Below are 12,510 nucleotides of genomic sequence, written 5' to 3' on the forward strand. Positions count from 1 at the left end.
AATTGAAACAAATCATCTACCTGGTTAGGAGTGACCCCAATGCCAGCTAATTCTGGAAAGAATTTTTTTACAGGTTTCTCTCTTATAGCAACCAACCAAGAATGGTTAAGAAAGCCAAAAAGAGCACAGGCAGCACTTCCTCAAGAATATCGTGGTGATCCCTTACACCCTCTTCCTAAGTTCAGGTAAGTTTAAGTGCAGCAACTAAACTGAACTCCTTGTACTGTTGGAGACTGACATTTGAGTTCTACCTAGATTTCTAGATCTTGGCAGTCAGCTCCTCAGTGACAGTCCCCTCTCAAGAAATGAAGGTCAAAATTAGGCAAGTCTTTATTTAAAATAATCATGAATATTTTTGATTTCATATTTTATTCATGCATTTCTCCCTATACACCATCTATATGTTCACCAAACTGGGAGTGGCCTAAAAACATGGTTTCAAATATGATTTTAAAAATCAAAGTTAACTGGATAAGAAGAAAATCTAGCTGTGATGTCAATGTCATTCCATTGGTCTTCAGGTTATTTCAATGCTGTAGCTGGCCAGATAGATACCCTCTTCCTGCCTCACCTCTCTATGTATGTCCCTTCCAAAACTGTAACTTTCTCAAATAGAAGAGGGCATTTCTTCAGCCAAAGATATTCAAGTACTGAGCCCCCTTTGTTAGAATCTGCAAACAACTAATTTGATATGTTTAGTATTTTACATATTTTTCTCTCTTAGCTGATTATAATCCCCTCATAATGCTATGAAAATCCTGGTTTTTCCTTCCAGTTTGATTCATTTGACAGAGTAATTTCATAGTTTCAAAATGTCTTAAAATATTTATTTAGCCCTTACTATGTTCCTGACATTGTGCTATGAACTTCACATAAAGATTAAATGAGGTAATGCTGTCTTGTAACCACTACACAACATTGCCTCCTCAGATGACCTCTTGTGTTTGTTTTCTCGGCTACTTTGAAATTATACTGCCCCTAACTGCATTATTTTGGAGGTTAGTTGGGCTAGGACTTGAAGCAGTAAAGAGTTTGATTTTCTTGGTGTGAAACTGTGCAAAATGTGCCTGAAGTTCAGGTAATAAATTTTAATTGTATTAAATAAATTTAAGCTAGAGAAAAGGTAAGAGCATTAGAATTGAAGAATGGGTTCTTTTGGCAAAAGAGATGTCAACGTGGAAAAATAGGAAGCGAAATTTTACTCCTTTGTGTATATATTCCTTCTCAGTTTTGTACAGTCTACAATTTACAATAACACTTGAGTAATACTCAATCAGAACCAAAACCCAGTTGAGTTCAAAAGTGTGGAGAGGAGAAGACAGACAGAAGTCAGATTCTCATCTACCGTTAAGTCTTTGACAGGACTATTCTCAACAACAGGATGAAATTTCCTAACCGTAAACTGTGATGTGCCAGTCAGCAATATTTTCCATTACTAAATCACAGGTCCTTAGAGCTTCTTAGTTTTATTGGAACTGTCTATGGGTGTGTTTTGACATATCTTTTAAAGTTGTCTCAAAGCCGTGTTCTTCTTGCCTTGAAAGAGCCAAAATAGGGAGCCTCCCAAAGAAACATGAAGGTTTTGGGTGAGAATAATGATAAATCTAATGGATGGAGTTTTCTCTCTATGACAATATTAAGTTGATAGGATACTTGAGATATATGTGTACCCCATACTACTTTTCTGCCTGATGAATGAGAGCTATCTCAAATGTCAATCTTGGATAATAGCTTTAGCTCTTCACAAATAAACAGGGCAAGTATACAAACTGTGCTAAGCATAGTTGTTCCCAGATACATAAAATGTGATATTTCTCCAAAAAATTAATACAATTATTAAAGATTCTTTAGCGTGCATCAATCAAGTACCTTTAATCAGATCACTATTTGACTATAATAATAGCCAAGCAATCCAATTCCTTGTCTCTGATTGTAGTTAAAAACCCTTTGATTAGAATTGCTGCTGCAAACTCAAGGCAAGGTAAAAATGTTTAGATGTGAAACTAGAGGCAAATTAGTGGTCATTTTTCAGAAAATCTGTAGAAAGGAAGTACCTTGTAAAGGGAAACCATGGACCTCACCTCCCTACTGACTTGGAAGTTCTTGTCCTGGTTCCAATTTTGGGTTTTGGTTCTTGTTTGTGGTCTACGAGATTCTTGGAATGGAATTTTCTTGCTAGCATCTACATTATATAAACTTTGATATTCAAAAATGATACTTTTGACAACCATATTTACAAAATTCAGTGGTAGTTATTATGGAGCCCTGGAGATAGTAGGTACACAATAGTTATGGATTTGGGCTGAACTATCTATATTTTCATGCCTGGCCCCCCTCAAGCTTAATGGCATACATTTGTGAGAATGCTACTCAGGACTAGGGATAGTTTATGATAAAGGAACAAATCACAATCCGGTAGTACAGGTCGTTGACTTAATTAAATTTATTCCCACTAGGTAACTGGCTTAAGTGTGTGCATGTTTCACCTATTTAGAAGGGTTGCTTAGCAGATTATAAAGTGCTTAAAATGCCATCTTATACAAAAGCGATTATACATCAATGCCTAACCCTCTAAAAGGTCATGAACATGTTAAGTAACAAGGTCTGCGGTGCTTAGACCCTACTGGGTAGAAACTTTTTGCTGCATGACAAGGGAAAACATCACTATTAATAAAAGGTTACAATGTATAGCTTATTATACTGCAAAGCTCATAATGATATAGTGACATTTGTAGGTAAATAAGGCTACTGCTTCATTAATTTTGATTTGGGGACATTTAATAGCTGTCAGACTGCTTGAAACCACAGTTAATCCAGTGGGCATTAATCCCTGTGAAATTAAATGCATGTTAGGTACAATGTCATTTGGCTAATAGGGTAAAAAAATAATTGGTCTCTTCCTATTTTGTACCACAAGAAGAAATGCTAGCAGGAGAGAGAGTCAGAATTTTAGGTTCTGAAAATCCTCACTGCTATTTTAATCTCCATAGATATTTTAGTAAAGAAATATTGCATTATACAGTGCCTGGTACATAGAATATTTTCAATGAATGTTGTCACTGAATTGAATGCACTGTACGATAATCACAATTCTAAAATGAAGACTTTACTCATAACAACAGCTCTGTACTTAAAAATAAAGGCCTAATTTAATTTTCTATGTAGGTAAACCTGGGCAGCAAAGTGTTTGAATGAAGAAAGAATAGAAATTGCAACCAGAAGTGGAGCTCCCACTTCTTAATTGTAGGTTACATATACTGTATACTGCTTAACCTCTCTGAACCTCAGTTTCCTCAACTGTAAAATACAGGTAATTTAGTACCTATTTTATAAAGTTGCTGGAGATATCACACATATTGCTGGAGATATACATCATGCAAAACCATCACACAAATAATGGTTTTATTTAACTTAAGGCATATGGATAATTGGCTATTGGAATAATGATACAAGTGGAAGATGACTGCAAATTTTCCACAAGACTCTCAGTTGCGTGAGGGTAGAGACCCTGTCTTTATATCTTTCTTTGATTCTAGCACCTAGCCAAGTACCTGAATATAGTAGACGTTAAGTAAACATTTGTTGCAAGGTAAGTAGTGAGGAAGCTGTTTATAATAAAGGATGAAATTTGGGCTAAATATTAAGTATAACAAATGTAAAAGCACTAGTTGGAAGAGGTGCTTTACAAAGCACACTGAAATGGACTTTAGTGAAACCTAATCAAGGTTATTTTCACTCCTTTTTGGTGTATGTGTACATTTTGAAATTATGTTATAAAATAAGATGATTCTTCCACTCCAAACCAAGTAAAAGAAAATTAGGTGGGGGGGCCAGCCAGGTGGCATAGCAGTTAAGTTCACGCATTCCATTTCAGCGGCCCAGGGTTCACCGGTTTGGATCCCGGGCACAGACCTATTCACCGCTCATCAAGCCATGCTGAGGTGGCGTCCCATATAGAAGAGCCACAACTCTACAACTATGATATACAACTATGTACTGGGGCTTTGGGAAGAAAAAAGAAAAAGAGGAAGATTGGCAAATGATGTTAGCGCAGGGCCAATCTTCTTCTTCAAAAAAGTAGGTGGTTTGGATTGTCATTTTATAATGAATACAGGTGATTGAATTTGTAACATTTGTAACAGCTCAAACTATTCTTTCTGACTGGAAAATAAAATGTATGATATTTTCCTATAAGTGAATATCAAGAATTTATGAAGTTTTTTCTCATGGACAATAGGAATTTTGTCACTAATCATGTTTCTTTTTTTCCTCTGGTATACAGAAAGCTCAGAGCCAAGTTTTTAGCCCAGTTTTACTGATGACATGGAACTCTGTGGCCTGCATTTCTGTGCACTCTCTCTTCCTTCTATTGTTATTACTCCATTGTATTTACACTGTCCCCGACATTTCTTTTTCTATTATATTACATCTTAATTGTTCTCTTAAGCCACTCCAAATCCTTTTTGTAATGAAGTGGCAGGTATAAACGTATATTTTTATATATAAGTATATGTATAAATATATAAATAAATATATATATACACACACCAAAGAAATTAATTTTAAATGAATATATATTTTTTTAATACATAACTTCTTGGTGATACTTTCGTTGCTACCTTTTTCTCCTCTTCACTTCTCTGTCATTTCTCTATTTCGCCATTCTTTAGTATATAATTTATCCAAGGAGTGGAACCACTTCTTTATGTAAGGAAAGCCAGTGGAAGAACTTACAGCACCCATACAGTAACTCTTTTAATGCAATTTATCTTATATTATAACTTTTTTCCTACACCAAAGGCTAAAATTTATATCCACAAGCCACATGCAGGATTTAAAAGGTCTCAGGGGCATGATTCTTTCATTCATTCAGCACACATTTATTGAGAACTTACTAAGCACTATCCTAAGGTATAGTTCTAAGCGCTACTGGAAAAAAAGACACATAAGATACTATCTCCTCTCTCAAGGACTTTATGGCCTTTTAGAAGAGCTAAGATATGTACCTAAATAAGTTTAATGTAAGTAATAGATTGATCAATTGATAAGGGCTATAAAGAGAGGCACAGATCAAATGCTAAGAGAGTTACAAGAGGGAAACCTAACTTTCAACTATATGAGAGAGATTCTATGTAGGAAGAATTGTCAGGATATGACAACTGATTAGGTGTGGGATGGCAAAGGAGAGGGAAAGTAAAACTAATGCTAAATTTTAAGTCTGGTGATTAGGGCACTAGAGATATTAATAGACATAGAGGACATAGAATGAAAAGCTAGTATGTGGTCATTTGAAGGTGACTGTGGGACAGCCAAGTAGAGATGTCAACTAGTCCATTAAAAAAGATGGATTAGAGCTGAGGAGGAAAGTTTTGGGAGTTGTCCATGTAAAGGTGATCATGTAACCGTGCCCATGTAAAGGTCTCAGAAGATTTTATATCATATAGTCAAGGGAAAGGGGGTAAGAAAGGAGAAGGTGGTCAAGGATGGGACCCTGGGGAAGATCTCCTGATGAAAGAAGGAAGAGGAGCCTGAGAAGAAACCTTAGAAGCAGCAGTACAGTATAATGGGAAGAAAGAATATCAAGAACAGAATGGATCAATAGTGTCATATGCTGTAGGACTGGAATAAGATGAGAACGAAGAAAAGGAAGTAGAATTGGCAACTTGAAGGTCAATAAAAGCAGTTTCAGGAGTATGCTGAAACTAGAATCTGGTTTTCAAAGTGCTAAGGAATGTGTGGGTAGTGAGAAAATGAAAGTAGTGAGCATGCCCTCCTCCTTCAGGAATTTTGCAGGTGAAGGGAACGAAAAAGATGAGATCATAAGTCAGTAGAATGGTAGGGTTATTAAGAGAGTCACCTTGAAGACAAAGTTAGATTCTTAATTCTTGAAAATCAAAATAATCATTGTACTTTGCTGAAAGTACAAAGAAATCTTTCAGTGAAGTGGGGCATTGAAGGAGTTTGAGGTCACATAGTGACCTCAAATTGTGGTCCCTGGACCAGCAGCATCAGGATAACCAGGGAACTTGGAAATACACATTATCAGGTCCCAAGAATCTCTATTTAAACAAGCCCTCCACCTGATTCTGGTGCACAATAAAATTTGAGTTCCACTGCCCATTCCCAGTAGAAGGCAAGGCCACCTGCAGAGAGGGAGAGAATAGAAGTGGGACCCAGAGTATGAGGATGGTGGGAAAGATAAAGATTAGATATTGAAGACTGTGGTAGGAAGTCAATTAGAATTAATTAAAAGGACTCTCTAGCAACAGAGGGAGTCCAGCAAGATAGAGACAATCTATACTAGACTAAATTGGCCTAGTTTGTGGACTATCTCTAGTCTACACAAAGAAATCAAAATCTAGGGGCAGAGAAAGTGGATGGTACTCTACCCAAAGAACGGGATCAGCAAAGTGAGGACAGTAATTAGAGAAGGCAACAAAAATTTCAAGGGTTTATAGCAAGAGCGTTGCTGAATTGATTGACAACGGAGACCAGCCTAGCTTGGAACTGAGGACTGGCGAGCTTGATGAGGCAAGATTCAGTAGGAATAAGAGAGTAAGAGGTGAAGTAAGAAAGCGATGATAAGAGAAAGAGACATTCAGCATTCCAGATTAAACAGTTTCAAGTGATGATGAGGTTGAAATAGTGGCCAAAGTCTATGAGGGCTGAAGATGTAGAGAAATGAAGCAACTGAGGGTGATGAAGAACCATGAGGTCAGAGTATGAGAAAGATCACTGATATGAGTGGTAAGTTCTCATAGATGATTCCAGGGCAGAGGAAGAGAAGAGAAGTGGAGACAAGACTGTAAGCCTGCCAATGAAACTGTTGAAGGATGGGGAGAGTGACTAGAAGGTCAGTAGAGAGTAATAATAGAAGCCAAGAGGGGTGGTGTTTATGGATTGCAGGATTTTAAAGAGAGGAGATGGTTAATCAACAAAAGCCAGAACATTTGACTGTAAAAAATTGTACTGAGAAAAGAATTAGCAATAGATAATAGAAAACCAAACAAATGAAAAAAATTAAGGAATTATTAACACCACCAGTTGTACTAACAAAAGAAGCAAAGTTGTGCACAAATTGGTTCAGCAGTAAATATTTTCATAGCAATAATAATATAAACACTGAATACTGAGTCAGCCAAAAAAATGGGAATTTAACTATAGTGGAATGATGGAAGGGATGGAAACAGGTGGATGGGGAATTAATAGAACTAAATCCTTATGTAGCAGAATTATCAACAGATAATACACACCACTGATAAATCAAGAAATAGCAGCATAAGTATATGCAAACTATTTAGCTATATGGATGTAATAGCAGAAAAAAAAGCTGAGTTGAAAATGGTTGCCTCTGTGGATCAGGTGTATGTGAAGAGGGTTGGAGCAGGAAATTGCTATTTGTTATATATGCCTTTTAGTACTATTTGACCTTTTAAGCCGTATACATACATTACTTTGATTTAAAAAAATAAAAACTAATTTTTAAAAGAGCAAATAAGTAACAATTCTTGTTTGCCACAAAACAAGACTTCAAAGGGCACCACAGCAAGAACAGGAGACAAATAAGGGTGGTGTTGGGAAAAGATGGGTCCAAAACAGATATGAATTATATTTTTGAAGGGGTAGCAGGGGATAGAGGTTTGCACAAAAGACATGCATTTTCAATAATGGTGATGAAGAAGGCAATAAACATGGAGAGGGACTTGAGCCACATGTTAATGAGGGAGGGAACAGGCAGAACTGCTGAGTTTATTGAGCTAACCAATCCAGAGATTCCGCCATTAGTGAATGATTTACATTAAATAAACATTGTAGCAAGCTTCCTGGATACTTTCCAGAAAAAGCACCTGACACTAAGATCTGTGCTGTCTTGATGTTGACAAAAATTGAATTTTGAAATGACAGATGAAAGGCATCACAAATTGGAGTATTTTCCATTGGCAATAGCACTATCCAAGTGAGCAGGACTGTTGCATTTACTCCAAAAGGTTTCTTGGGAGCCTCAAGCCAAGTGGAAAAGAGTTACACATACAATACACATAATTATTGAGTCTTTCTTATAAACACCACCTGTAGGACAACTTGTAAAATGAGTTCAGCTGAGCTTTTCCCTGTCACTAACATATGTGAGATTATCTGTTCCTTGCTAATGGCAGGGAAATGATCACAGCACATTATTCTTAATGTCCCCAGGAAAGGAAATGTGATCAGTGATGTTTGAATTTGAAACCAAAATGATGATGTTTCTAGGGAGGACCATAGAAAACATAAATAAATTAGTTTTATAAAAAAATATTTTGAAGCCAGGTTTTTTGACACCTGATTTTCAAAAATATTTTAATGCCTTTTGCTTTTTGGAAACATTTTAAAATTTCTTTAGTTTCATTTAAAAATATCATTACAATAGGAACCAATTTCTTATATTGATGCTTTGAAAGATTTGGGGCCTGGGGTTAGAGGAGGAAGAAGGTAGGGAACCGAACATTCATTTGAGTATCTACTATGTGCTTGACACTAAGCAAGGTACTTTACACATTTTATCTCACTTAATCCTATTGTAGGATACACTGCACATTAAGTATGATTCTCCCTCTTTTACGCTTGGGGAAACTAAGGTTCAGTCCAGTTACGTCAATTATCTCAGTCCAGTGAAGTTGATTACCTAAGATCATGCAGCTCAGCGGAATCAGGTTTTATAAACCCAGATAATTTATTTGAAAATCTATATTCTGTCCATGTTATTATGCTACTGCCAAATTACAATTTAACTCTGAACACAAACTAAAAATGGGTCAATCTTTAGTTTTAAAAGAGTCTAATATACGTCTGCTCTATTACCTTTTGAATGGACTCTTCCACCCATGTGGAAGAGACATGTCAACACCAAGGAGCCTAGGTGAGAGAACTCATTCTCTGCCTTCCTCTGTCCGTGGGATCTGCATAAGCAGGTAACCCTGTCCTCATTCTAACCAGGAATGGATCCAGTCGTATGTAATCCATACAAGTGGAATTACTAGCTCTAAGCTTCCCAGGACACTATTCTATTTTCAGCAGCACTTCAACTTTATACTCATAAAATATTGAAAAACGAGAAAAACTTTTATCTATACAAAAAGCCTCCAGCCTGTAATAAAGCTAAATCATAATCTCAAACTGAAGTATGAATAATAAAATAGAAAGTAATATATTAGTTACACAACTCTGCCAATTTTCTAAATAGACAATATCTAATCTGGTCAAATATATTATTAATTGTACTAAGCTAGTGAAAGGATACCATAGCATTTCCATTGCCACCTGACAAGATTCTTAATCTTGTGATATTGTTCCCATCTCTGCTAATTGTCCCTCACTCCATTCCTACTGTCATCAAGTTTAAGTTTTATACTTAGACTACTGGAATAGCTTCTAATAATCTTCTCTCTGCAAATCCTTCTCTGTGGCATTTTTTCATGTTGTAAACTTTATAGTTTATGAAGCACTTTCAACATATATTTTCATTTGGTCTTTACATCAACCCTTCGAGGTAGACATTTCTACCTAAATTTTATGGATAAGGACATTTGTGAGAGATGTAGTATTTATTAAGAGCACACAGCTTGAAAGGGACAGAGCTAGGACTGGAACCAAGGTCTTCTTACCCTGAAGCTAGTCCACTTTCTGTTATATCATCAATACTTCCCCACGGTCCGACTCGTAATCCAGTGCTCTATTCATGTTTACACTATTGATCAAGGACTCTCCACATTACTGACAACTTCAAGAGGGAACTCGCAATAAGCTCTGGAGTCAGGCTACCTATGTATGAAGGCTGGCTTTGCCACATGTTAGCAGTGCAAATATTTCCAAGTAACTTAACCTCTCTGAACCTCAGTTTCCTTATCTGAACAATAAGGCCAACAATAACACTTTCCTCATCTGATTATTGTGAGAGGGAAATTAATTAATATGCCAATCTATCTTGTACAAAGCTGCTAGGATTAACCTCCTAAAGCATACCTATCAGTATTTTCCTACTTAAGAACCTTTACTCACTCTCTATTGCCTACCAAAGTAAGTTCAAAATTTTAAACTTAACATTCAAGGACCTCATGATCTGGCCTCAACGTATCATTTTAGCCCTGCACTCTAGTACTCCTCATCCCATGTCTTCTTTGCCATACAAACCAAACCACTAACTATTCCTGAAACCCAAATGTACTTTCCCAAATCTATGACTTTTTTCATGTGATTCCCTCTTCTTAGGATGTCATCTCCATGCCACACCACAATACCACATATGAAAACTCTGCTTACTCTTCAAAGCCCAAGTCAATTCCCACCTCCTCAACAAAGCTTTCCTTGATCTCCCAGCTGAAATTAATTTCTTCTGTCTTCTGTTCCCAAAGCACGTTGCTTGTTCCTCTTTTATGACAGACAACACTTTGCTTTGTATTATGTTTTACGTGTTTGCCACTTTCCCCCATTAGACAATAAGCACTTTGAGAAATGTGACAATGTCTTACCCACTTTTGTATTTCTCATAGTACCTGGCATGAAGATTTAATGTTTAGGAAGAATAATTACTACTAAAAACTAATAATTACCATTTGTTAAGTACTTACCATCGGCACTCAACATTGGTAAGTGCTTAACCTACAAGACATAATTTATTCTCACAGTAACCCTGTAAGAAATGGGTGATGATTCTCTATTTTACAATGAGGAAACTGAAGCAAAGTTAAGTATTAGATTGAACCATATGACGTTGTTGCTATTTGACCAACTTTGACCTATAAAATGACAATTTCAAATGATTTAACCTAATAAAATAGCTTTTTAATGCTTATTACTAATTCATTTAACGTAAGAAATACACCACCATCTGGACCATGATTTAGAGTAATTCTAGAGGCCAATATTTCCATACATGATATTCAGAGAAAAGATAATTTTTGGCTTTTTTAGATTGGAAAAAACATGGATTTTAAATCTTTTGTTGTTCTTTTTGACCAATCTGGCCAAAATACATATTTCAGAGTTTCAGTCCTTAGACATAATCTCACATATATTTAATATAAATGATCAAATTCTTATGTGGTCAGGCTCCTTCTTTATTATTTCTTATTCTTTCCATTTGTCTTCTAGTAAGAGTTGCCTATGAGAGAGGTCAATTTGAGCAAGTTACTCCTTATTGGAAAAAAGATCTGAAAAAATACAAATGATAGCTGATTCTTCATTGTTCCTGTCATAATTGTTAGTTTTACCAAAATACAAGAAAATCTTTTTTCCTTTAACACTGTGTAACAGATGTTTACAAGATTCCAAAGTCTTCAGAACATAAATTAGTCACTGACGATTATGTCCCAAGAGATTTCTCCTTAGCAACAAAGTTTTAATTTATATTTTGCTGATGTAATATACAATAAAAGGTACACATATTCTGACTTGAGTTAATATACCATATTTTCAAAGAGACATAGAGGAAGTAATTGCCAGCTTGTGAAATGATATCATTACAATCATCTTAGATAATATTTCCAATTCATTATTCATTTAAATACTATACCTCATGAAAATATTTAATGTCACACAACCAAAGGACCCATTTTAGAACTGAGGATCAGCTAAAAATTAGGTATTCATTAATCAGTTCATAACTTCCCTCATAGATTTAATGTATTAATAGACCTGAATTATTTTGTCTTCTGAGGAGACGGAAAATTTTGTTTTAAAAATGCCATAACAAGACACAAATACCAGGGGTATAACTCCTCAATATTTTGATGAAAATTTAGTGTGGGTACCTGTACACTTGTGTGAGAAGGGTTTGACAGTGTTATTTCAGCTTTGTAAAGAGTCAGCTGATTGATCTTACCTGCTCATGTATATGGCTTGATCCACCGTGGTACAGTTCATTTCCAGTGTTGGTAGAAATTGAATCACTCTCTGTGATGGTTTGGATTTGCGAGTTAGAATGGGATTGCTGACAGTGTGGAGAGTGGATGATCTGAGGCTGTTGGACAATGTGATGATGCCATTGAACCTGAGGATAGCATTCCTAAAACACATACACATGCCAAAAACAGCCGCTGAGAATAAAAGTTACTAATCAAGAAAAACCCAACTGAATTGATTTTTAAAAATTTAATGTGTTCTTTCACAAGATAGTTCAAGCCTTACGATTTCTAGTTTTAATAAGTGATATATTATTTTTTCAAATTATTCCATTGGAAGAGATTGTATTGAATTCTATTTTTATTTGATCAGATAGCTGTGACCACCCAAATACTTACCTAAATTGCCAGGGAATTGCATGTTCTGGTTAAATTAATATTCTAGTTATACTTAACACTAAAACTATAATGAATATTAATATTAATTAATCTTTGATGATTCAACAAGCACTTCAGGATCTAATTACATAATAATATTATAATACTGAAGATGTAGACAGATATAAAATTAGAAAATAATATAATGTAGTGATTTTCAATGTCAGGAAGCATATTAGAATCACAGTGGGAGTGG

General features: G+C 35.6%; 1 protein-coding gene across 3 annotated transcripts in view; it reads right to left on the minus strand.

Annotated features, from left to right (window-relative positions):
- The window catches only part of POF1B (POF1B actin binding protein), a 94,593-nt gene that overhangs the window by 46,924 nt on the left and 35,159 nt on the right, over positions 1–12,510 (minus strand). For all 3 annotated transcript variants that reach the window (XM_058536281.1, XM_058536279.1, XM_058536280.1), the window contains one exon: positions 11,858–12,040. In XM_058536281.1, coding sequence (XP_058392264.1) covers positions 11,858–12,040 — 183 coding nt within the window. The remainder of the gene's footprint in view (positions 1–11,857; positions 12,041–12,510) is intronic.

This window comes from Diceros bicornis, chromosome X (assembly GCF_020826845.1).
Source record: "Diceros bicornis minor isolate mBicDic1 chromosome X, mDicBic1.mat.cur, whole genome shotgun sequence".
Lineage (NCBI taxonomy): Eukaryota > Metazoa > Chordata > Mammalia > Perissodactyla > Rhinocerotidae > Diceros > Diceros bicornis.